A 27117-nucleotide genomic window follows, 5' to 3' on the forward strand; every position below is an offset into this window, starting at 1 on the left:
GTGACCCCATTCCATTTGTATTGCTGACACAGAAAGAACATTTATTCTCAAGGTAGAAGCTGGCCAGATCACATTGGAGAGATGTTTTTTTTCTTGGGCGAGTCAGTATGAGCCATTTTGTGTTATTGTGTTTTTCATTAGGAGAGAGGTGGTTCTACACACTAAAAACAAATGGCTCTATATAGTGCCAGTTCTTTGGCTTGTCGCGATAGCGGAACCCTTTTTGGTGCTATATAGAACCCTTTTTGGATGGTTCTATAAAGAACCATGCTCGTAAGGTTCTAAATGTAACCTTTACGGTGCTATAAAGAACACTTTTTTTAAGGTTCTACAAAGAACCATTTAAAAAAGTTATATATTAACACCAAATACGGTTTTTCTAGCGGTACAACCCTTTTGATGCTGTATAGAACCCTTTTTAATGGTTCTGTATATAACCTTTACGGAGAACAGTTCTATAAAGAATCTTTCTCAATCTGAAATGTTATGCAAATAACCTTTTAAAGAACCATACAGGGTTCTTTTTGCTGTTAAAATTTCAAAGGTTTTATAATTGTATTATTTGAAAAGTTGAATCAAGTGTGCTAGCTCTGGAATGGCTGGGGGTCCCTAAGGAGGGAGACATCAGTTCTCAATTGACACAATGCCATATATGAGTCTTTTAAAAATCACAATCACTGGCCATTGTCATATTTAACATACAATGGCGTAACACAACAGATCAGATCAACTGGAATGACACTCTCACTCACGGTTGCACAAAAGGAGCTTTGCCATTGCCCCTACATTTGAATTATCACTAAAAGAAGAAATAACTATTTTCTGAAACGCAAATAACCATTAACCGGCTCAAATGGTTCTTTGAGTCATTATGGTTCCACATACAGTAGAACCATGCCCTTCCCAAAGAACCCTTGAGGAATCTTCTTTGTGTGTACCTGCCTCTTTAAAAACACATTTTTATTCAAGTAGAGTGGTACTTTCAGTACTTTTTATTGTTCTTTTTCATCAGCTACCATTTTATAGTAATTTCTAATGTCTCCTGTTGTGTCTACCTGCCTTCTGTTGTCATAAAGCAGTCTATTTCCTCACTCTTTCACCCTTCATCATCTACAACTCTGTACCGGCATTAGTTCCGCCTCAGCTTCTCTTCAGAGGTTACAGGAAATGTTCTACAGATGTAGGATCTTAATTTTGATTATAACTAATGGACATTTTTGTAGGGGTTGATAATTTTAATGTAAGGGAAAATCAAGTCGGATATTTCAATGTGGAAATTAAAAACTTCAGAAGCCTTTTTAAACCTCAAATACACTAAAACGTTCTCCTGCAACAGGGTGATCAAATTAAGATCCTACGTCTGTACCCTACCCTTCTGAAATCATAAAAAAAATCTGTTATTTTCTTTAATGCATATTTACAATATGTGTAGAAAGCAGCAGACATGAAAGATTCATGTCACGGTTTCCACCGAGTCTTTGATAAAACCAGGAGAGGTACACGGGTCAGCCAGCCTCCCTGCCATGAACAAAGAGGAGAGCGAGAGGAAGCAACGAGAGGAAGCATGGAGCTGAGCTGTATTAAAATGTTTTGATGCATGGGGGTGGTCCAGCATGCGACACTGACGTATTATGGAGACCACTGTAGCCTGGATTGAGACAGGCCCATGATGAATGGAGGAGAATCCACGCTGTTCATCAATTCACAGCAAGGCTAACGTTGACCACAGCCAAGCCCGTCCACTCGCCCCATACCATCCTCTCCTCCTCCCCCTCTCAACTCTCCTCCCTCCGGTCCAGTCTTCTGGCACAGGTGATGGCTACCTTGCTCAGACGGGCCAGCAGATGAGATTTACCCACAGTTCTCTTCTTCCTCTGAGGCAGTTTTATCAGTAGGCCCTTCCCCTCTGCTCTTTCTGTGGGGGAGGGAGGTAATGAGTCACTATCTCCCAGGCTTTGGTATGCCTCCCCAGTTCAGATCAATACCCTGGCATTTGAGTCATGGAGAAATACAATAGCGTGAATACAAAGCCTCACAATTTGTCATTGTCCATTTGTTGATGTTTTCATTAGTGTGCTTACTATAGTAGCAAGGGCAAACATAAAATTGTACGTCAGAAATGTTCGTGTTATTAGAGTGGTTCTTCATGAATCTGCCCAGAGTCATTACTTCTACCCCTTCTTGTTATTTTCATCCATGGCCTTCATCTCCTGCCCTCATGAAGGTAGATATACAGTATATTTCCAAACCTACTATAAAAAAGTGACTATAGCTCTAGTTGGACTTGTTGAGATGATACATTTGTTGCCGATATTCAGTGTCATGTGTTGACAGCATACTGCATAGTGTCATGTGTTGAGAGGCTGTCAACACATGACGCTGCATGTTCACTATTGAGGTATAGAATATGTGAGCAGAGATACACTGTTGTTGCAATGAACAATCAACCCAGCAGGTTGATTGAAAACGTTTTTCACTGAGGTCATCTTGGGAAGTTGATCGGTCACTTACAATGACCTTTCATATCTGTCAGCCTTTGGATGCCCTGAATGCTCCCAGTTTGCTGCAGTTGATTGGAGAAGATCGAGAGATTGACCCATATTTGTGAATGAAGTCTGCTGGTCACTATTCCTCTAACAGCAGAGTTAATAGAGAGAGTCAATGTCCTCACTGAACGCCGTCCAACCTGTATGTTTGTGCCAAGACCCAGTGGTTGTACCATTGATCAGAGAGGCAGCTATTAAATGGATGAATGTCAGATTTGTGTTACATGCTGGTCAGCTGTACGGGTTGGAGACAGTGAGTGCGCCCCAAATGACACCCTATTCCCTATGTAGTGCACTACTGTTGACCAGGGATTTGGTCAAAAGTAGTGTACCGTATAGGGAATAGGGTGTCATTTGGGGCGCTTTCAAAAACATTGGCTGTGACGCCGGCTGGGCCGGCGTGTTGAAGTCACGTTAACCTCCCTGGCCCTGGAAGTAGATTAAATTGACAAAGACATTGGGACTGGGATCCCAGGGGACCACACATAACTGGAAGCCCATGAAGCCCGTGACCTCATCATTGTTAATCTATTAGAGGCCATTTTATGCACCCATTTATGCATCCAGCCACTTTATAGTGAATATCCGGCGTTTCTCTTCATCATCTTTACTGTATATTGAATTGCTTCAAAGTACATGGAGATGGGTTGTTTTACTGTGATCTATTTGTTAATGATGTATTGGAACAATACACAACTGCACATGTACGTCACTACAACAACACCCTATTAGTGACGGGCCATTACTGATACACCTTCCTCACGCTAGCTACCTAGCTTTTATTGATTCATGTTGGTGGTGAGAGTCCTAAGAGGGAACCAACCGACACGAAACACTACCAGATGCATTCTGATAACATTCAAGTGGTGTGGCAGATAACGGATTCTGTAGACAACATGACTGATTCCCTTCCTGCTCGAGGTTACACAGTCTCAGAAATTAGGGATTGCTTTGTGTGCCTGGAATGAAATGACTGGGCCACTTCCAGGCTTACCCAAGCCTATCATGCAGTTCAGAAAGCAGCATTCTGCACCATACCCTATTTACAAAGGCTTAACACGACCAGGCAGGAAGGGAGAAGTGAGGCTCAGACGGCTATTAGATTCCAGAATGTACGCGAAATGGGAGGTATCATTGTGAAGGCAGTCAAGGGCACACCTTTGTGCTCACCATTCCAACTGGCTCACTTTTCTCCATTTCTGAGTCTGCTAGTTCGTTCTGCAGCAGAGCAGTTATATGAAATACTTAAGAAACCAAAATAATCCTACCATAAAAGTACAGGAGTACATGATTCACAGAAGTATTGTTGTACATTTTTAGATACTACTGCACTGTTGACACCCGCAATAACATCTCCTAAACATGTGGATGTGACCAATACAATTTGATTTGATTTGATTATGAGATCCACTTGGTCAGTGTCTCAGGGCTCAATTTAATCGCTCTCACATTGCATTATTCTCACAGTAGCTCTTTTTGCAATGGTTAACATTTACCACACAGTGTTTTTTTTGTTGTTGACTGTTTAAATCTATACTACTGGTGACAGGTAGACTCTCCTGTTTCCAGTTTTTTTAATCAATTTGCCGGTGTACAGCTTAAACAACGATACAGTGTAAACATACCTGTGGCGGATTCTATTATATTCCATCCTAAATGGGCACAGCCCACCAGGGAGAGCTCTGTGGTGTTCTAGCATTCAATTTTATTTCTGGAACCATTCTGTTTTGGCCTGTAATAGGTCCAGTGGTCTAGTGATTTGATAATCTGCCTCATGCTCCCTGACCTCTGACCCCCCCCCCCCCCCCCCCACACACACACCCTCACTTCCCACCTGGTGTCATCCCCAACCACCCTCCTCACTCACAATCAACCCTCCACACCTCATCCCCAAAATCCCCCATCACTCACTCACTCACTCACTCACTCACTCACTCACTCACTCACTCACTCACTCACTCACTCACTCACTCACTCACTCACTCACTCACTCACTCACTCACTCACTCACTCACTCACTCACTCACTCACTCACTCACTCACTCACTCACTCACTCACTCACTCACTCACTCCACACCTAGCGTCATCCCTAGACAGTAAATGCCTCCTTACACACTTTGAAGTAGATCAACATGCCTACACCACCAGCAGCCAACTAATTGTCTGTTTCGTTCAAGCATCTAAGCAAGTCCCTCAGCAGGTGACTCATATAGTGTTAGATGGTGAGGGATTTCAAGAGTTACCTCGGAGGTACGTAATCAGGAGACAGGAGAATGACTCAGATGAGCAGGGATAGAGTTGGTGTTGATGCACACCACTGGATATTTAAGCAATAAGGCCCGAGGGGGTGTGGTATATGGCCAATATACAACGGCTAAGGGCTGCTCTTATGCACGACACAAAGTGGAGTGCCTGGACACAGCCCTTAGCCGTGGTGTATTGGCCATATACAACAAACCCCCGAGTTGTTTTATTGCTATTATAAACTGGTTACCAACGTAATTAGAGCAGTTAAAATACATGTTTGGTCATACCTGTGGTATACAGTCTTGAAACTAGGCAAGTCAGTTAAGAACAAATTCTTATTTTCAATGACGGCCTAGGAACAGTGGGTTAACTGCCTTGTTCAGGGGAAGAACGACAGATTTGTACCTTGTCAGCTCGGGGATTCGATCTTGCAACCTTTCAGTTACTAGTCCAACGCTCTAACCACTAGGCTACGCTGCCGGTCTGATATACCACGGCCGTCAGCCAATCAGCATTCAGGTCTCGAACCATCCAGTTTATAATGCTTATTAGACTACGAAGTGTAACACGAGGCAATATGTTAGCTCGTTTGATATGGATAACAACAGTAATCTGCAAAATATTTCAATTTTCAACTGTATTTCATTATCTTTTTAGCTCGGTGTCTGAAACAGTACCTATTTTACAAGTAGCCAACAACACTGCCCCAATCACAGGAGAGGTCTGATTGTCATCTCAGCCATTCATTTCGACATGTACTGGAACATCAGAATAAGCTTTTTATGTAACCTTGGTCTGTCAAGCTAAACCACAGCCACTCTAACAATTCACAATGTATTTCTTCCTCCGAAGCTTCAATTTGATGCTGCATAAATGAACTACTCAGATGAGCCCAAGTTATTTCAGAGTGAAACAGGCCAATTAGACCGTGGAGGTCAGTGCTGGTTCGGTAGAACTAGGCTTAGATGCGGAATAAATAAAGGAAATGCGGGAGCCACATTGACAGAGACAGTGGTGTCATTACCTAGTTATGTGTTTCCAGGACAGGAGATGGGCACTCTGTCTGTCTGATGGAATGGGGACAGGGAATGCTAGAACTCTCATAGTTTCCATTCCATTTCCCTCTTTTTGGTGAGACTTGGAGGCGAGGGACGACACTTTCTTGACTTTTAACTAAATTGATTACGGTATCTGGCTTCAACTACCATTGTTATTCTGGGCTGAGAAAACATATGCACAACAACTAGAGAGAAATGTGCAGACGACAAATGCGAGTGGAACACATGATTTTCCTGAGACTGTGATCAGTCAATAATAACCCCTTTGCATGTGTTTTCTCTTGCAATAACGATGCTGATCAGAATCCTATACATCCATTGCATTGACATTTGGTTAGAGCCATGTTGACCTTTACAAAGTCGAACTTGTTGTTTCACTCTTCTAGAAATGTGTACGTGTTCCTTGCTGGCTGCTCTATGGTATTGAACTAATAACAATCAATGTGACCATGGTCCTCCTATTGCAGTGAAGACCAAGAGTATTTACATACATCAATACCACAGAGCATCCGCTCTTGGCTCTCACTGCTCAACACTCCATAGAAACACATTCAATACCTAGCACATTTATATGACTTTTTACTTGTCCTGTCCGCGCGGACAGACACAAGTATTATCAGCCTACTTCATACTGGCACTTCATAAAGAGATGCACTAGATAAGACCATGAGTGATAGACAAGCACCCTATGAGGCTCTCATAATCATCTCCTCCAGATTGGCTGTAGAAAGCATCCCTTCCATCCCACCGCCCACGTGCCCCTGTGGCTAAGCTGTTTCAGTAGGAGGAAGGGTTCTGAGGGGTGAAAGATAACAGGTGGAGGGTCTCAGCTTGCCTCCAAGGTTGTTTGACCTGGTAGCTCCATCACTGTGATTAACATAGTGGTGACATGGTGGTCTTCTGAGTGGCAGGCAGTGTGGAGGGTGTTTCACATGAAACCCTGATGAAGACAGCTTGATGTCGAGACGTTGGTAAATAAATGATTGCATCGGAGCTTTTAGAGTGCGGTTTTCCTTTTCTAAAGGATGAGCTCTGCCATCAGGGACGTGCACCACCAGGGTGAGCTCTGCCATCAGGGACATGGACCACCAGGGTGAGCTCTGCCATCAGGGACATGGACCACCAGGGTGAGCTCTGCCATCAGGGACATGCACCACCAGGGTGAGCTCTGCCATCAGGGACATGGACCACCAGGGTGAGCTCTGCCATCAGGGACATGCACCACCAGGGTGAGCTCTGCCATCAGGGACATGGACCACCAGGGTGAGCTCTGCCATCAGGGACATGCACCACCAGGGTGAGCTCTGCAATCAGGGACATGGACCACCAGGGTGAGCTCTGCAATCAGGGACATGCACCACCAGGGTGAGCTCTGCAATCGGGGAAATGCACAACCAGGATCCCAAGGATAAAAGATGACGTGTATGTTTACTACATTCTAATGGAGAGAAGAGAGTGTTATGCGTGGTTTTGTTGTGTCTCACAGTAAACAGTGCATTGTAAAGGTTAGATACTGGTCCTTAGAGAGGTCATTAGGGTTTGTCTAGCAGCCCTCTACAGTATAATCTAGAATCTATTTTTTGTTACTTTAACAATGTGCACTTTACCCCTACCCCAGCCCAGAGGGAAGAGCCCTAGAAGGAGGCTGAGCCCCTCTACTAGTTTTGAAGCCTTTGCACTTAAATGTTTAATGATCTGGATATTAATCTTCTGTAATGAGGCATTCATTCTACTTCCTGAATCATTTCACCTATTTTTAATTTGAATTATTGGCTAAACAAAAGCAAACTAAAGCATACAACTGGGTAATAACAAAACCCTCCAGCTCAAAAAAGTTTTGCGACAGACAGAACACAAATGTATTTTTATCCTCATCAACAAACAATATGTTTAGGGTTCTACTTGGGCTCCATGCAGCTATCTGATCCAGGCTGCATCACATCCGGCCATGATTGGGAGTCCCATTGTAAATAAGAATTTGTTCTTAACTGACTTGCCTAGTTAAATAAAAGTAAAAAAAAAAAAAATTCATCGGCCATGTTGCCATGGTGTGTTTGGGATGAAGCTAAAATACCGGCAGGCCTCTATACTGGATGTCAATGGGCTGTGTGGAGGGCCATAGACCGACAGCAGCTCTCAGATGAGCAGCAGTACCTCACCACCAGCAACAATACAGGGCCTATGTAGGGTTAAGATCATCGTTAGAACCATCTTACGATGTATCTTTAGTAGCCTAACAGTTTCCCCAAAACATTGTTTCTAAATTTGGACACTTTTAGTTTACCGACTGCCTCAGACCACTGGTAGAACAACTAAGTGCATTGTTATATGCTTTTCTCCATCACTTTATAGGGAAAGGGGGATCCCTAGTTAGTTGTACAACTGAATACATTCAACTGAAATGTGTCTTCCAAATTTAACCCAACCCCTCTGAATCAGAGAGGTACAAGGAGCTGCCTTAATCAACATCCACGTCATCGGCACCCAGGGAACAGTGGCACCCAGGGAACAGTGGCACCCAGGGAACAGTGGCACCCAGGGAACAGTGGCACCCAGGGAACAGTGGCACCCAGGGAACAGTGGCACCCAGGGAACAGTGGCACCCAGGGAACAGTGGCACCCAGGGAACAGTGGCACCCAGGGACCAGTGGCACCCAGGGAACTGCCTTGCTCAGGGGCAGAACAACAGACTTTTGCCTTGCCAGTTCAGGGATTCGATCCAGCAACCTTTCGGTTACTGGCCCAATGCTCCTACAAACTAGACTAACTTCCTTCCCTCTTTTTACACAGAAGATATATCAGCAAAACACAGAATCAAGAGGTTTATCTGTCTCTCTGTGACTGCCGATAACTTCAGAACGAAGTTGACTACAAATAGCCTACAACGTTGCCAATGTCTTTGCAATTGTTACAAACAAGCGAAGAATAAAACAATCCTTAAAATGAAAACGGAGATGACTGCATAAGATAGATACTGTAAATTATAGGCTACATAGCCCTATATTTCGATCACATTGAAATATATTTTATGTTCATTCAATTGAATTCTATTTAGCTAATTCTCAGCTACTGTCTGTCATTTTTGTCTCAATATATTTCATGATGTGTAGCATAACATGTACGCAATGATGTGCCAAATCTCTGATTTAGTGCATTGTTATGGGGTGCGTACTAGAATAATCCACCTCAATATTTGCAGCCATAGGTGGTAATATCTCTCTAGGAGCTGATCCGTAGGCAGTATTGTGGAATAATTCGAATGCTATTTGAATGGAGAAAAATGATCAGAGCGCAGCACAGTTTTTATTTCAATCCTCTCCGTATTGACACATGGTGCAATGACACACTGCTTCTTTAGGAAACACTATTCAAAAGTTGGCTCGTAAATAACGAAGCATCTGGTACGATCATCGTAATGCTTAACTTACATCACAACTGGGAAACGAGGCCCAGACCTGCTCAGGTGTCTTCAGAGCCCCTAACAGCATGGGCATGTGAATATGCATGACTGCTCTCTGGCCAACTGCTGGGAGCATGTTATCTCAGCCACTAGAGACATTCTATGGAGAGGATTCTGAAGTGTTGAAGATGAATCATTTAGCATATTTTAAAATATTATGGGGGTAAGAAAAAAAATAGCTATTTGTACAATAACAGTTTGACTTTGCCTTTGGAAGAAAGATGTAGAGATTAATAAGAACAGAAATATGAATAAACAGAGTGAGTTTAAAAGCTATGAATTTCCTGGGGACTGTAATGGGATAGCCTTTGAAGAGCAGATAATGAAACTTCATTCACATGACTATTCAAATCAAGTGCAAAAACAGGCAATAGAACGGAGACACACTCCTATTTCCTTCAGCTCGTATTGCATTGGTAGGAGGAACAACTTTTGTTACTCAGACACAGGCAGTGTGTGTGTGTGTGTGTGTGTGTGTGTGTGTGTGTGTGTGTGTGTGTGTGTGTGTGTGTGTGTGTGTGTGTGTGTGTGTGTGTGTGTGTGTGTGTGTGTGTGTGTGTGTGTGTGTGTGTGTGTGTGTGTGTGTGTGTGTGTGTCTTTAGAGGTGGCCATGTGTGCTGAAATGAGGATGTGTGTGTTTTCCCAGAGCCAGAGTAAGCTGCTGCTCATGTTGTGTTCAGTTCATTTCCCTCTCTGTCTGGTATAACACAAAGAGAAGCCACATCCTGCGGTATCACAGGTCAGAGAGGACCACTCAACCCTCATCTAATGTCCTCTCAACGCGAGGGTAGTTTACAGATAATGACAATAATGTGATGTTTTAGTTTTTCATTTTATTCTGTTATTCCGAATCCCTTATCATAGTTGTATACTGCAATTTATACTGTATGCATACTTGACAAAAGTACATCATAAAATTTGATATAACAGGGCAATATAATGAGCTGTTCTGATTGCAGTTGTATTAGAGCATCATTTGAATGGGATTTTAAAATGTATACAATGAGTCTTGTTTATTTGAATATTCAATACAAATGGTTTTTGTCTTCTCCTCAGAGCTCCACATCAAGGGAGATACTTAACAACCTCCCATGACTTTTCCCTCGGCAGAATGATTGTGCCCAGCAGGCACGAATAAGCAAACAAATGAATATTCAAAACAAAGCCATCCCCCATCTCTATGCTTTGCACACAGGTGATAATACAGTCAGTCCGACCCAGCCATGCACAACAGAAGAAGCTCCGTCAAAACAACTGACAGGCCCTGCTTTAAATCCACTGTGAGATTTGAAAGGAAGAGAGAGGATCCAGGAGAGAGGGGGTGGGTGAAGTAGGCACTTGAAACACAACTCAACTGCTGGCTTCGCGCTTCACTCAGGCTTGTTGTGGTGGATTGTGGGATGGCAGCAATAATGCACAGGTGCAATGGCGGACAGGGTGAATGTGTCTGAAACAGCCCAGCCAATCTAGAGTTCCAGGAGAAGATGTAGACTAAATGGCTGTAGAGTAAAGCAATAAGACATGATGATGTGGGTGTTGCTGCAGTTATTGGCATAGTGGTGCTGAGTGAGGTTGCCTGGCACTGCCTATCAGCATAGTTGTCACATTGGTGTTCTAGATTATTTGAAGATCCAGTGCCAGAAGTCTCCACTTGCTTCAGTGTTTCTACAGTATGATTCTCCATGGTGGAGAATAGATGCATATAACTGATATGAGTTCTAAGGATATTTTCATATTTGGGCTCTCAGAGTACATCAGTGTAAGACAGTCAGTAAGAGGTTCAGAGGGTTTCTGAGACGGCTTTGAACTCCGGTATGGAGGAGACGCTGGATCCGTTAGCTTAACGGAGAGCAGAGTTTTTGCATTTAAGAGCATTTCAAAACTAACTATCTTCCCAGCAGCTGTCGTCTGCACTTACGTCTCTCCTCTCAGACATCCCGAGGGACACGTCAATCACACAGACAGAATGTAGCAGCAGCCAGAGTTCTGTTAGGGTTTCCATGGGCATCATCTGAAGAGATGAATGCCTGAGTCGAAAATGGTTTAAAGCTATCAGGCAATATTATGGAAGGACACGCTTTGTGTAACAAGCAGAAGCTTTGTTATTATCTCTCTCAAGGTAAATAGAGGGAAATGATACAAAAGAGGATTTAGACATTTTCAGGTGTTTGTTTTCAGTGAGGTAAGAAATGACCTAATTTTTTTGTTATGTGAACACAAGGTTTATGTTTTTTCCTGTATACAGTAGGCCTGCCTGGTCTCCGGTGATTTGGTTATGCAAGTTTCCCTCCTTGGCAACATCACAGAGATGAAGCACCAGGCAACGGTGTCAGAACCAATCAGCTCCAGTCTATGCTTTCCACAGAGGTGACAGATCGTTATTATTTATCCAAATCGTACTAAGCTTCACAATTACATCATTAATTTGGTTAAAATGACCTTTTTATTTGAGTCATTGAGCAGAACGTTTTAACATTGGATGAATAGCTGATTAATCTTTCAACTGGACAAACAGGGGAAATGTGATTGCCACAATTGGAGTGAGTAACAGAGAAATGTTGGTATTGTTGACATAGCTTTGATGATTTCCCGCCACACGTTGAATGCTCCCGATGTTCAATTTTTAACACCAAGTTGAGTAAAAGCCTTCTAGGCCCTCAAATGAGATACTATACCAGCTAGCTATGATCAGTTTTAGGCCATTGATGTGACGAATAGGCTATACTGTGATAGAAAAAAAACAGTCATTATTCATGGTCTTGTGTTGATGCACAAATTTCAACATTTATATGGTTGTAGCTTATCTGTCTAGCTATGCACACTATATATACAAAATAATTTGGACACCCCTTCAAATTAGTGGATTCGGCTATTTCAGCCTCACCGGCTGCTGACAGGTGTATAAAATTGAGCACACAACCATGCAATCTCCATAGACAAACATTGGCAGCAGAATGGCCTTACTGAAGAGCTCAGTGACTTTCAATGAGGCACCGTCATAGGATGCCACCTTTCCTACAAGTCAGTTCATCAAATGTCTGCCCTGCTAGAGCTGCCCCGGCCAACTGTAAGTGCTATTATTGTGAAGTGGAAACGTCTAGGAGCAACAATGGCTCAACCGCAAAGTGGTAAGCCACACAAGCTCACAGAAAAGGGCTGAAGTGCATAAGAATTGTCTGTCTTCTGTTGCTACACTCACTACCGAGTTCCAAACTGCCTCTGGAAGCAACGTCAGCACAAGAACTGTTCGTCGGGAGCTTCATGAAATGGTTTTTCATGGCCGAGCAGTCGCACACAAGCCTAAGATCACCATGCGCAATGCCAAGTGTCAGCTGGAGTGGTGTAAAGCTCTCGCCGTTGGACTCTGGAGTAGTGGAAACACATTCTCTGGAGTCATGAATCACGCTTCACCATCTGGCAGTCCGACGGACAAATCTGGGTTTGGCGGATGCCAGGAGAACGCTAGTGCCAACTGTAAAGTTTGGTGGCGGAGGAATAATGGTCTGGGGCTGTTTTTCATGGTGCGTCTTAGGCCCCTTAGTTCCAGTGAAGGGAAATCTTAACGCTACAGCATACAATGACATTCTAGACGATTCTGTGCTTCCAACTTTGTGGCAACAGTTTGGGGAAGGCCCTTTCCTGGCCCTCCTAGAAGAGTGGAGGCTGTAATGGCAGCAAAGGGGGGACCAACCATGTAGTGTATCTTCTCTCATTGACCTGAATATGAAATGGCATTTTGTTCTCTTTGAGTGCATCAACCATCAATCGCATGATCTTCATCAACCTCTCTCCTGCTCTGCTCTCTATGGGCTGTATTTGTGTTGTTGATGGATGGAACATGTGTAACATTTGATGCTTTCTCCTGTGAAGAGGAGCCATGTGACATGTGTGTTCCATAGCTCAGACAGGACATTGATGTGTCAGATCAATCCGCAATGTACAGTATGTCCAAGAACCCATGACTCTTTCCTGGGAGGTCTGCCATGTCAGCCACATTTACAATCTCCTTTAAAGCCAGCCCATCCTCCATAGTGACAGCCGTGGCCACGGTCGGAGAGAGTGAGGGAGATGGGACGGAGGTGTCAAGGCTGCTCCCTCCCCTGCTCACCTGAGCCTCTATCCTCTATCTGTGAAGCCATCAGAGCACTCCAAACAAAAGGAAAATGAATTTCCACTTTCCAATTCCACCAGTTAATGGGACTCACCCATGTGCTGCCAGACAGAGCGCTTCCCCTTCCCAATAGTGATAAGAGCTCCAATATCTGCTCAATGTTTTCCATTAGTTTTAAATGATAAACTCTGGGATACAGTAACAGTGATTTTCCATCCTGGCAATGCTTAATGCTTAAATCCGAATCTGTGGCGTGGTGGGGTGCAGTGACTTTGAGGTCGAACTAAATGCTCATTGTGCACATCCATGTCTGATGGAGATTTGAGGGTGAAACTAGGATGTAACCCCATTAGACAGGGCATAGAAATCTATTCATCCCCCTGAACTGGCGACTCCCTGTAACAAAACTAAATTGAACTGTCTTTGTCTGGGATGTAAAGTGGACCCAGCGGCAGATTGCTTTGTTTGTAAAGGACAGGAGGTAGACTTCTGTGTCCAGGAGTAAAAAGACAATTTGAATTAATTCATTTTTCATTTATTTAGAAAATTAATTCCGTCAAATGCTAAAAAGAGATGAAGGTTCTTTTTGTACCCTGACATCTGTTATAATGGTGACTGAAGAAATATCAGACTGTGTGAGACTACAAGTAAACACGTTGTATGAGAACAAGATAGTAGTGCCAGTCATCGACTTTGTGAATTTACAGAAAATCAGGCAATTGAGAGTATTGATTGCATAACACGTCAACCCTGTTACCTATAGATAGACAGGTTAGAAATGTTTCAACAATGTATTTTTTTTGCATTGAACTTCCACTCTTTTAAAAAACATTTTTTATTTTTATTGAATATCCAAAACATATAATATAATACGTATATTTGCAGTGACGCCACTCAACCATACCAGTCATCCAACAGACTCCCATTCAGAGAGACACACAGAAGCATCCAGGGTCAACACCCTGCTCAAGGGCACGTCGACAGATCTCCCACAAGGCCGAAAACGGGGACCCGAACCCTCCAAGATCCCCCCCACAGTTCCCCAAGAGCTGCCCCTCAACCATCCGAGATCCCTCCCACAGTTCTCCCCCAAGAAAAATAAATAAATAAATAATAATATGTCCATTCACCGCTCCCAAGAACCCTACAATGCACCAACAACCAAGAAAATTAAGTAAAGAGAAAAAAGAAAAAGAGAAATCAACAATGCAAAAAAAACAAAGGACATCAAGGACAAGTAGACGGCAGGGTCAACTCAAGGACAAGATCAAGGACAACTCGTATGGAATAGCCTTCATTTCTCAGAACAAGAATGGACTGACGAGTTTCAGAAGAAAGGTCTTTGTTTCTGGCAATTTTGAGCCTGTAATCGAACCCACAAATGCTGGTGCTCCAGATACTCAACTAGTCTCAAGAAGGCCAGTTTTATTGCTTCTTTAATCAGGACAACAGTTTTCAGCTGTGCTAACATAATTGAAAAGGGTTTTCTACTGATCAATTAGCCTTTTAAAATGATCAACTTGGATTAGCTAACACAACGTGCCATTGGAACACAGGAGTGATGGTTGCTGATCATGGGCCTGTGTACGCCTATGTAGATATTCCATAAAAAATCGGCCGTTTCCAGCTACAATAGTAATTTACAACGTTAACACTGCCTACACTGTATTCTGATCAATTTGATGTTATTTTAATGGACAAAAAATGTGCTTTTCTTTCAAAAACCAGGACATTTCTAAGTGTCCCCAAACTTTGGTACGGTAGTGTATATCTTTCAAGTACGCTGTGATGTTTAACGTACAGTTTCAATCTATCTAATCGAATCCACAGATTGCGAGTTGAAGATAAATACTTTTACCAAGACTATTAGTATATTAGTGATTGACTGACCCGGTCTCTCCAGGTCTCCTATCAGTACTATTTCTTGGGTCAGTATAAGATCAATGTTATGCATTTTCAGCCACTTCCTCTCCTTGTTGTACACAACAAGCTTCCATTCCCTGTCACAAGGGGATTCATGACTGCTTTAAGAGGAAATCATCAACCCTGTTATGGTCAATCCTGTTACTTTATTTGGCACTTAATGGGCAATTACTATAGTAATTTTTTTATTTAACGTCTTGAGATGGGAAACTTGTTTTTTAAATTAAGTTGGACATGGCAGAATGTTAAAATTAAGTGAAATCAAACTTCTATTTTGACCAAGTTACACTTCTCAAAAAGCACTGAATCGGTGGAACGACCCAGCTGTTACTGTCAAAGATCTGAGTGACTCCCACATCCAACACACACAGAGAGATACACTCATTTAGTGTGATGTTGTATAGATGACCATTATATTCCAATCCATTCACACGTGATCAACTCTGTTTCTAATTTGATCCTATAAGAACATTACTCCTGCTTGGGTAAAAATCTGTTGGAGCTCAGTCCTGCATTCATGAACTTAAATACAGTATATCTGGGCAAAGTTTTTTAGAGACGTTAGGAAGGCCTGGAGTACAATTTATGTCAGCACAGATTTGTCAGGTTTCTGGTGTAACGGTAGTTTGCTCTTTCATCCCCAACCTGAAATGACTGAGGAACAAAATAATCACATGCGCAAAGATTCACTATAATGGATCAGTATCACACTGTGTTAATATGAGACGCATTGGAAAATTTACTTCAGATGAAGAGTTCACCATTCAAAGCTCACAAATCTGGCTTTAATGTATTATACTGTGCGTTATGACAAGATAGATCGAGCTACATTCATCATGTCCATCACTCTCATGACATGTACGTATTAGATCCATACCCACCCACTTACTATTCCTAGTCATCCAGTTTGTTGAATTTGTGAGCATAATGTGGGATGGCCGGCGGACATCTTGCAGGCTGTGAAACGGGGACAGGCTGTCAGACTGTAACACCCAGTAAATGGAAACAAAATGCTCTGCTGCCCTCGCTCCTCATTGAATGGGAACTCAAAGGTCTTCATAAATTATTACTGTCATGAACAAAGCAGAGTTTAAAACTGAAAGATATAGTCTTTCATTTCTGTGTCATTTTCAGCAAAGCCTGTGGATTACCAAACTGCCTGGCAATAGAGGCTTTGTGATCAGATTGAATTAGAAGTTAAAGGCATGTCAAGAAGGATAATTCGCCAAGTGGAAACGATACCTCAACAGGAGGTCTACTCTGTTTTTGGGGAAGCTTTTTTGTGTTTGAATATACATTTGTACATAATATTATTGTCTTCTGTACAGCAAGTGAATAGATATAACTTTTACGATAGAGATGGGCAGTTGGTTGATGTCCACTCCAAAGGTCAGTGTCAGTTTGAGTACGTCGCTCCCAGAGAGCTTGGAAAGGTGCCCTTTCAACTGCTAGGTTGTTATGTTGAGATGACTATAGATTTTGATGTCTAATATTTAGGTGTATCAAAACTGGCCTGTAGCTTATTGCTGGGCAGACTGTATTTCAAACATATTATAGCTGGTCATATCAAATCTAATCTGGCCTTGGTCTGTTTCTGCTCTAGACAGTCAGTATCATGGTCTTCACTGATAGCTTCATTATGTGTACAAAACAATATCACGTTTATTCCCCTTGAAGTATCGTAAGTTATGGAAACTAACCAGAGGAGGCTGGTGGGAGGAGCTATAGGAGGACGGTTCATTATAATGGCTGGAATGGAATTAATGGAACAGAGTCGTGTGGCTTTCATATGTTTGATGTGTTTGATACCGTTCCATTTATTCCATTCCAGCCATTACAATGAACCGTCCTCCTCTGAACATATTAGTGAATATTACTTGATCCCATTTAATACATAGGATTGGCTAGATAAACACCTTCGTGACACGTTGTTCCACCTTTTCCCTGTGTGTTTTGCAGTCGTGCTGTAGAAATACCAACCAACAGTTCTCGCTCACCACTCAGTCCAATAGTTCTGAGGGTCCAGAACTCAGTAATCAATTGACATCTAACCTGCCAAGTCAGTGTTCTCTGCCTTGGCAGGTCCATGACAGGCTGTCAGTAAAGATTGGAAAGGCTGCCCTCTAGTTTGGCAAGCAATCACACGTTAAACACCCGTCATTTGCCCCTCTCATAAGTCATGGAAAATGATCAAGCTCCTGGCTACCGAAACATGAAGTTTTGCTTCTGGTGTAGCTGTTATCTGCTGAATTGTTTTTATGTTTACTGTTTAGTTTGATAATTTAGGTGGATTTAGCACAATTTAGATAGTTTTTCCCCCCCTACTATGTGTGCATTGTATGTTCAAATTGAGCATGATATAAAATGTTGACTCAAACTGCTCTATGTTGCTCTACCATATCACACAAAAGGTTCTGAATGTTACACTTCAAAACGGAACACCTGTGTTAGTGAACGTCTGCCACTAAATGCAGAAGTGCCTAATCTAACCTAAGAGCTGCACTGCCTGACAATGTGGCACTCCCCAGATGAGTCTACCCTGTACTGACCTACAGTATAGCTCATCTGGACTGAGAGAGATGGAAATGAGTACAGGCTACTTTGAAAGCCAGCGACGATAGTTATCACCATTAAATGCAATGTAACACGGTATACTGTGGCTATGCTCATCTGGCTATAGGAACATGGCAATAGGATACTTTCGCCACGGTACATGAGACTTTACCTTTCCTGTATATTTTGTGTAAATGTTATGTCTTACTGCATTGACGTTAATAGGAGATTTCTGCATCACTTGAGTTGCCCGTGCAGCACAGGAGACTGCTGAGGGGAGAACGGCTTATAATAATGGCCGGAACGGATCAGATGGAATGGCATCAAACACCATGAAACCATGTGTTTGATGTATTTGATACAATTCCACTGATTCCACTCCAGTCATTACAATGAGCCCGTCCTCCCCAATTAAGGTGCCACCAACCTCTTGTGCTGTGCAGATCTCAAGTCAGATTTGGCCCTATGTGATTTGAGTTGCTGTGTGTTTAATACATCAGGTACTGTAAATGCTCTCTACATAATGCCTTTCCATTCAAAGGTCATTCATATGATTCCATGCCAAATGCAGGATAGACAGGATAGACATTCAGTATTGCGTAAACAATCCTAAAATGGAGGGTATAATTTGACACTCATGACTCAACTTGACTGCTACCGTATTGGTCTGCTTAGATCAAACTGAATCGGATCGCTATTGTTTGTAGGTGCTGATCTCGCAAACCCTGAGATATGGATGACCACATGTTAGGGTTTTGCAGATAAACGGCTTTGAGCTTTATGTTCGTAAAGAAGACTTGCATTATTCAGCAGTATACCTTACAGTATGTATCTCTGTTGTGTTGTAAACAGTCACCGCTGCTCTCTGAACGGTGAAGATCTCAACAGACAGTGGATGAAGCCTGATCCTGTTCTGAGCCCTACTATATACCACGCCAAGGGCTTCCTCTACTACCTCAACAGCATCGGCAGGACACCCCTGGTGAGACATGTCACTCAACAGCTCCACACTTCACTTCACAAGCATTTGTACAGTCTTAAAAAAAGGGTTCCAAAAGGGTTCTTCGGCTGTCCCCATAGGAGAACTCTTCTGGGTTCCATGGGGAACCTTCTGTGGAAAGGGTTTACAAAACCCCAAACGCTTCTACCTGGAACCAAAAAGGGTTCTCCTTTGGGGACAGCCGAAAAAAACGTTTAGGTTCTAGATAGCACTTTTTTCTAAGAGTGTAGAACAAATAGATAGCTCTCTTTCACTCTCTCGCTTTCTCTCTCTCTACCCCACCCTCTCAGAGACAGCACATGCATTGCTTTGACAATAATTTGATGCAAAAGCACTTATGTTGTTCTTTCAGATATATAACTCAACATCCCTGGTCTATCTGAATCACCTCCCCTGAACTTTGTGTTGTTCTTTCAGATATATAACTCAACATCCCTGGTCTATCTGATTCACCTCCCCTGAACTTTGTGTTGTTCATTCAGATATATAACTCAACATCCCTGGTCTATCTGAATCACCTCCCCTGAACTTTGTGTTGTTTATTCAGATATATAACTCAACATCCCTGGTCTATCTGATTCACCTCCCCTGAACTTTGTGTTGTTCATTCAGATATATAACTCAACATCCCTGGTCTATCTGATTCACCTCCCCTGAACTTTGTGTTGTTCATTCAGATATATAACTCAACATCCCTGGTCTATCTGATTCACCTCCCCTGAACTTTGTGTTGTTCATTCAGATATATAACTCAACATCCCTGGTCTATCTGATTCACCTCCCCCGAACTTTGTGTTGTTCATTCAGATATATAACTCAACATCCCTGGTCTATCTGATTCACCTCCCCTGAACTTTGTGTTGTTCATTCAGATATATAACTCAACATCCCTGGTCTATCTGATTCACCTCCCCTGAACTTTGTGTTGTTCATTCAGATATATAACTCAACATCCCTGGTCTATCTGATTCACCTCCCCTGAACTTTGTGTTGTTCATTCAGATATATAACTCAACATCCATGGTCTATCTGATTCACCTCCCCTGATTTTTGTGTTGTTCTTTCTGAATCTACTTATCTTGTTTATAGCTAAGCTGTTCTGCTGTGATCTCTACCTGAACTCCAACAACCATTTGCTCTGTTTCCAGAATGTAAAGTCAGGCAAACATCTAGCTCTGGGTTTCTCAGCCCTTCTTACCACAAACTTGATTGAACTGTTTTAGAACTGTTTAACCTCAGTTACAGGTAACTCATTTAGATTATGACAATCTGGCAGGTTTATTTCTGTAACTGAAAATGCATTGCATGTGTCTTTAACCTTGAAATGCCAAATATAAGTTCATTATGTCAAATCAATGTTCATAGTGAAACAAAGGCTTTTTTGAGGGCCATGATTACTTTTCCTGCCTCAGCGTAAACGTAAAGAATCAGAAACTTTCTCACCTATGGGTTTGATCATTTTTACTGTGTTGGGAAATGAACAAGTCAATTGTGTGGCAGCAGTATAATTAAAAAATTAACTTGGTTTGTAAATCAATTGAACCGTTATTTACAGTTTATTATTATCGTAATCACCCAGTGTACCTGCAAATAATTATGAGCATGAAACTGTATTATTATCACTAAACAAAACAAGTGCTTCATGCATGCAATTTATTGATAGTGATTGACTTCTCTTTGTTGTAAATGTTGCTAACCAAAGTGTCTTCCACGTGAATTGATGTGGTTAATGCACACTTTGACTAGACAGTTGACTGCATTTGTACTAAAGCCGCTGTGTTATTATCTCACACAATGGCTCTTAAAACCTTGTCATTTTTGTGATCCCCATTAGATTAATGATGTTCAACGACGCCCAAAACCTTGTGTTCCTTCAGGGCCGTCATCACAGCTGTGTCATGTTGCCTCCACAGGTGTTCTGTGATTACCATGGTCACTCGCGGAAGAAGAATGTGTTCCTGTACGGCTGTAGTGTGAAGGAGACTGTGTGGCAGTCAGGTTCTGCTGTCAATACTGCCACTCTGAAGGAGGACCCAGGATATAGGGTAGCTATTACTGGATATATGAAGTAGAATTACTTTAACGCTTGGTCATCATTACCTAGCTACGGTATCAAGCTTTGTTTGGGGAAGACAATGTGTCTTGGGAATGTTGTCATGTAGTTAAAAACGATGATTTTATATATTCTAAATAATTTAGCAATCATTTATTAGAGCTTCAATGAATCATGACGGTAATCAACCTTTCTTTATCTACATTATTTGGGCTAAACAGTGTAAAGAATACCCACCCCTGCACCTGTATTAAAGCCCATTTCTTCTCCCTCTGTCTTTGTCTCCAGACCATCCCTAAGACTCTGGACCGGATAGCCCCAGCCTTCTCCTTCAACAGCTGCAACTACCTTGTGGAGAAGTCCCGAGAGGCCACAGCCCGGGTGGTGGTCTGGAGGGAGATGGGTGTGCTCCGGAGCTACACCATGGAGAGCACCTACAATGGCTGCGACCAGGGCGTCTTTAAGGTTGGTACACAGAGACCGCTGTTATGAGCCCTGGCTTAGTGTATATGTTTGTGGAAGTCAACATCACTCTTTACGATGTGCTTCATGAGTCTGTGTTGGGGCCAGTTCATTGATACGTTGGTGTAGTAGGGCTATTTCGTCAACTGTGGAAGATAATTGGTTTGAGTGCCTTGTCCTAAATAGACAGAGAAGGATAGCTCTTCAAAATGCACCGATGCATTGGCTTCCTCTGGGATTGTAGTGGTATACAATCAGTGTTCCCTCCCTGAGGCACAAACACTCACACCTCCTTTGAGAAATAACAGTGGAGTAGAAATATTATGTTTGAATAAGCACAGTAGATATCAACAGAAGACTCATACTAGTGTATCTTCTCATGCTGCAACATCTCTTGAGAAGAAATGGTTCATATATTATGAAGAGGGGGAGAAAGGAACACCTCCCAAAAGCAATATGGGTAATTAGGCTTGCACTCCTAAAGTAGTCTTAAAAAGTTGGCCTGTAAACTAGACCCACTTTTGCAGTAGTTTTCTTTGACCTATAAATAATTTGTCTTTATATGAGCAGCGGAACTTTTCACTCTCCTCGTGCTATGATTTTTAACAGTAGTTCTCCTATGAAGACAATAAGAAATAAAAATGTCTTAGTAAAGGTTATCCGGTCCACGGAAGAAAATATGTAGCAACAGTTGTGCCAATGTTTCTCCCCTGACAAATATTCCACTAACCTTAGCTGTACTGTAGTAGTCTTGGGAGGGAAGTGTTGGCATAACAGTACAGGTTTTGCAATCCTCACGTGTCCATGGATCCCTCCATTTGACCTTCCCCCAAACCCCCCCTACCTACCTCTTCCCCACCTTTCAACTCCCCCCCATGTAATGATCTCATTGGAGGAGAAGCCATCCCCTCTCTCTGTCTCCTCATTATAGCCTGCAGAAGGTAATAATCATTTATTGCACTGCTGATTGGTTCACATGGTTTTTTTTGTAATCATGTTTTAAAAGCTACTAGGCAACGTCTCCCAGGTGATTTCACAAATTTTGCCTGCATTTTCAATGATGCAGAATTATTTTTGATTGTTGTTATTTAACCTTTATTTATCTTATGTATATATACTGGACAAAAATATAAATACAGCATGCAACAATTTCAACATTTTTACTGAGTTAAAGTTCATATAAGGAAATCAGTCAATTGAAATAAATTCATTAGGCCCTAATCTATGGATTTCACATGATTAGGCAGGGGCGCAGCCATAGGTAGGCCTGGGAGGGAGCCAGGCACATCCACTGGGGAGCCAGGCCCAGCCAATCAGAATGAGTTTTTCTCCACAAAAGGGCTTTATTACAGACATAAATAGTTCTCAGTTTCATCAGCTGTCCGGGTGACTGGTCTCAGACGATCCCACATGTGAAGAAGCCGGATGTGGAGGTCCTGGGCTGGCGTGGTTACACGTGGTCTGCGGTTGTGAGGCCAGTTGGACGTACTGCCAAATTCTCTAAAACGATGTTGGGGGTGGCTTGTGGTAGAGAAATGAACATTCAATTCTCTGGCAACAGCTCTGGTGGACATTCCTGCAGTCAGCATGCCAATTGCACACTCACTCAAAACTTGAGATATCTGTGGCATTGTGTTGTGTGAGCTTTTGGTGCGCTTTTGGTGCGTATCGAAAATGTCTGGGATTTTTATTTCAGCTCATGAAACATGAACACCTTACATGCTGCGTTTATATTTTTGTTCAGTGTATATATGCTTCTTTCACATAAACATAAAAGTAAGCCACGTCATCTTCCTTTATTCACCCTTTTCAATCCATCTTTAAACAGCGTTCGACTACGAGTAAGTACTGAAGATTCACTTATGATCATCAGTGTGGGCAAACAACCTTGGTGAAGAAATTACATATAATGTTCAGACCATCAGAAATAAGAGACATGAAATTGGGCCGCAGAGGCAGCCAGTGGATAGGTGGGAACATTGCCAGAATACCTTCCCCTCTTTAGATGAGTGCCATGGGTCCGTTCATGCCCACAGTTAATCTTGACCTTGGTGGTAATATCTTATTGTATGGTATATTTATGCTGTAACTTTCTATAGCATAGATTTTTCAAAATGAGATAAAGGTTGTTCCATAGCAGAGTGTTCCTGAGCATGAAGAAAATTAAGTTGAGTCAATGAAAGATCACTTTCAAATGTATATCAGGAGGATTAAGGTGTTGATTACATGTTCAAGTCCTCTATTTTAACCCCCACCCCACCAAAAAAATCTACTGTTAAACTGCCTTCATGGTTTCATGTAATTCCTGATTTAAATGATATTAGAAGATCCATAAGTGATGGAACTGTCTCTGTAGAATAGAGCAAGCACATTTTGACAGCAATACATGCTGATCAATGGAATTCGAACAAATCAGCGGTCCCCATTCAAGACATCAGTCAGGATGTTAAAGCTTGGTCGCAAATGGGTCTTCCAAATGGACAATGACCCCAAGCATACTTCCAAAGTCGTGACAAAATGGCCTAAGGACAACAAAGTCAAGGTATTGGCGTGGCCATCACAAAGCCCTGACCTCAATCCTATAGAAAATGTGTGGGCAGAACTAAAAAAGCGTGTGCGAACAAGGAGGCCTACAAGCCTGACTCAGTTACACCAGCTCTGTCAGGAGGAATGGGTCAAAATTCACCCAACTTATTGTGGGAAGCTTGTGGAAGGCTACCCAAAATGTTTGACCCAAGTTAAACAATTTAAAGGCAATGCTATCAAATACTAATTGAGTATATGTAAACTTCTGACCCACTGGGAATGTGATGAAAGAAATAAAAGCTGAAATAAATAATTCTCTCTACTATTATTCTGAAATTTCACATTCTTAAAATAAAGTGGTGATCCTAACTGACCTAAGACAGGGAATTTTTACTGGGATTAAATGTCAGGAATTGTGAAAAACTGAGTTTAAATGTATTTGCTAAGGTGTATGTAAACTTCCGACTTCAACTGTATGAGAGTCATTTGAAACCATTCTCTCTATGCTCTCTCTATAGCACAGTCAATGACTTAGAAGACTGAGTCCAGCTGGCTAGAATAACACTCACTAAGTGTTGCTGTGTTGGTTATCAGATCAGAAGCTGAATGTGGGTGATATGGACTAATGGATGAGAAAATCTGACTTTTCATTAGGATGGCCCAGTGAGCAGGTGGTGGGCCATATGTTTGCTACATGCACTTTAGGGTTGGGAAAAAGCCTGAATGTTTCTTGATTAAAAAGTCTGTACTAATATTGTCAGGCCGTGTCAGAAGTCTGGCAGACCATCTCTCTCTCTCTCTCTCTCTCTCTCTCTCTCTCTCTCTCTCTCTCTCTCTCTCTCTCATTCTCTCTCTCTCTCTCTCTCTCTCTCTCTCTCTCTCTCTCATTCTCTCTCTCTCTCTCTCTCTCTCTCTCTCTCTCTCTCTCTCTCTCTCTCTCTCTCTCTCTCTCTCTCTCTCTCTCTCTCTCTCTCTCTCTCTCTCTCTCTCTCTCTCTCTCTCTCTCTCTCTCTCTCTGTGCTGCTTGAGCAGTCACTGATGAAATGACCTCAGTTCACCGTTAATTCATGCCAATTAGTGGCTTGTGTGAGACGTGGGATTGGCTGTGGGATTCGTCAGGGACTAGAAGCTTAATTATCCTCTCAGACAGTCACTGAATCAGAGACTGGGTCAGTGATGGGAGCAGCTCACCACTGAGTTTGCAATACGCTGGGTTTGGTATGCAGGCTTGGTGAACTAAGTGTTGGTTTTATTCTACATGTAGGAGAATATTTTTAAACAGTGACCAAAAATATTCTGTACTTCATTCAAACATGGATTTGTATCATTTTTGGTATCCTGAATTTCCTTATTTTCAGAACTGTATGGGCAATTCAAGGGGATTCCTTGGACTGAACTCCTAACATCAGTTTAATCTATTATCTTTGTTTTTCATAATGATAGCCTGTCAAAATATGAATACATTAATGTGATTATTGCTGCAAGTATAACTGTTGAATATGAGGTTTTCAGATCAGCCACAATATAAAAACTGACTACGTGAATTGGGACAAATGCATATTGAAAGCAATATTGACTTTTCCCTTCCCACTGAATCTTTCCATTCACCACCATGACACCAGGTTTCTATTGCTTGATGCAGTAAGACTGTCTACGCTAAAAGAAGGGAAATCTTCAAAGGAATCTAATTTGCATCACAAAGATTCTACCTCTAATCACCTTAGCTTTGCATTTCCAGCTAGAGGGGAAGAATGTCTGCTGAGTTGTCATTTCTTTACGCCCAAACTAATCAAGTCTTATTTTTCTTAAGGACACAATTAAGACAAACGAGTGCCAAGATAAATGAGCACAAAATACTTTGATTAGGTTTCTGGAGTTTCTCGCTTCCTCACAAACTATCGGTTGTCTTCCTCTTTTATGGTCCTTCATTCTAAATACGCTTCCAAAATAAAGAAGAGGACAAGAGGATGACTTCATTTATAGGGCTTTAAAAGGCTTTTATTTGAAATGTAAAAGTTTGTCAGATAATGTAAAGGTGCCAAAAAACAATCACAGGATGCTCCACTAAAGCCGAGTTTAATAACTACAACTCAAAATACATACATTAGGCAGTGATTTAATAATACAGTTATATATCAAACTTCCCCAGAATAAGCTTTCCTAGTGGGACCACATACATATAGAGGACAAGAGAGCCAGCACATCAACTTCAAACCCCAGGGCAGTGACCTCAGAATATATTTTCTGAAGGTCAGTCTTTCGCTGAGGAAGGCAGAACCCATCCAATATTCATCAGGGTCTAATATCAAATGAAAGAGTCATGACGAGAGAGCCTTTTAAAAGATACACCAAATGCCAAATCCCAAACAAAATCCTCCTGCACTACATCCGTGTTGCAGGGAGTGTGTGTGTGTATGTGCGTGTGTGCGTGCATGCATGTGTGTGTAACGCCTTGGTGGACTCACCTTACCACACTCCCGGCCAACCTGTGTTCTGCTGTGTTCTGTTTGAGGACTGACTGAGGTGCGTGAACCTGTTAACAAGACCATTAGGGAGTTGTTGTTTCCAATGAGTGGCCACCGCAGTGGGAAGGCACAATCTGTACAGGATATAGACAGTGATTTCTACAGGGAGGTTAAAGGATACGCTAACCAACATCAGGAGACTAGACAACTGTTTCCCAATCCTGGTCCTGGGGACCCAAAGGAGTGCACATTTTTGTTTTTGCTTTAGCACTCCACACCTGATTCAAATCATCAAAGCCTGATGATGAGTTGATCATTTGAGTCGGCTGAGTAGTGCTAGGGCAAAAACAAAGGTCCCCAGGACCAGGATGGAGAACCACTGGACTAGATACACAGACTAACTCCCCAAACAAGGGACCAAGAGGCTCCAGACGCTCTGTTTGCTTTGTATCGTGTATTGCAGGGAAATATTAATGTGTGTTGTGTTCAGACTCCCTTTTTTAATTTCCTGGGGCTTGAAAGGAGATATCATTTACAAGTGACTATAGAGAGGAGGCTAATGATAATCTGAAGGAAATATCCCCCGTTACCGTAAATCTCCTAAAGGAATTTTCACAGAAATGTAAATCGAGTGGGCGGTACAATACAGGCTACACAGAGTATGTTGGGAAATCTGTGGTAGAGGTTTGAAACCATGGTGTCTCTATGGGCT

General features: G+C 42.2%; 1 protein-coding gene across 1 annotated transcript in view; it reads left to right on the top strand.

The window, feature by feature from the left end:
• Positions 1-27117, top strand: part of LOC120065819 (cytosolic carboxypeptidase 4) — a 131845-nt gene that overhangs the window by 69528 nt on the left and 35200 nt on the right. Inside the window, exons 21-23 of the mRNA XM_039016870.1 lie at positions 18752-18881; positions 20813-20944; positions 21241-21417. Coding sequence (XP_038872798.1) covers positions 18752-18881; positions 20813-20944; positions 21241-21417 — 439 coding nt within the window. The remainder of the gene's footprint in view (positions 1-18751; positions 18882-20812; positions 20945-21240; positions 21418-27117) is intronic.

This window comes from Salvelinus namaycush, chromosome 21, assembly GCF_016432855.1.
Source record: "Salvelinus namaycush isolate Seneca chromosome 21, SaNama_1.0, whole genome shotgun sequence".
NCBI classification, from domain to species: Eukaryota; Metazoa; Chordata; class Actinopteri; order Salmoniformes; family Salmonidae; genus Salvelinus; species Salvelinus namaycush.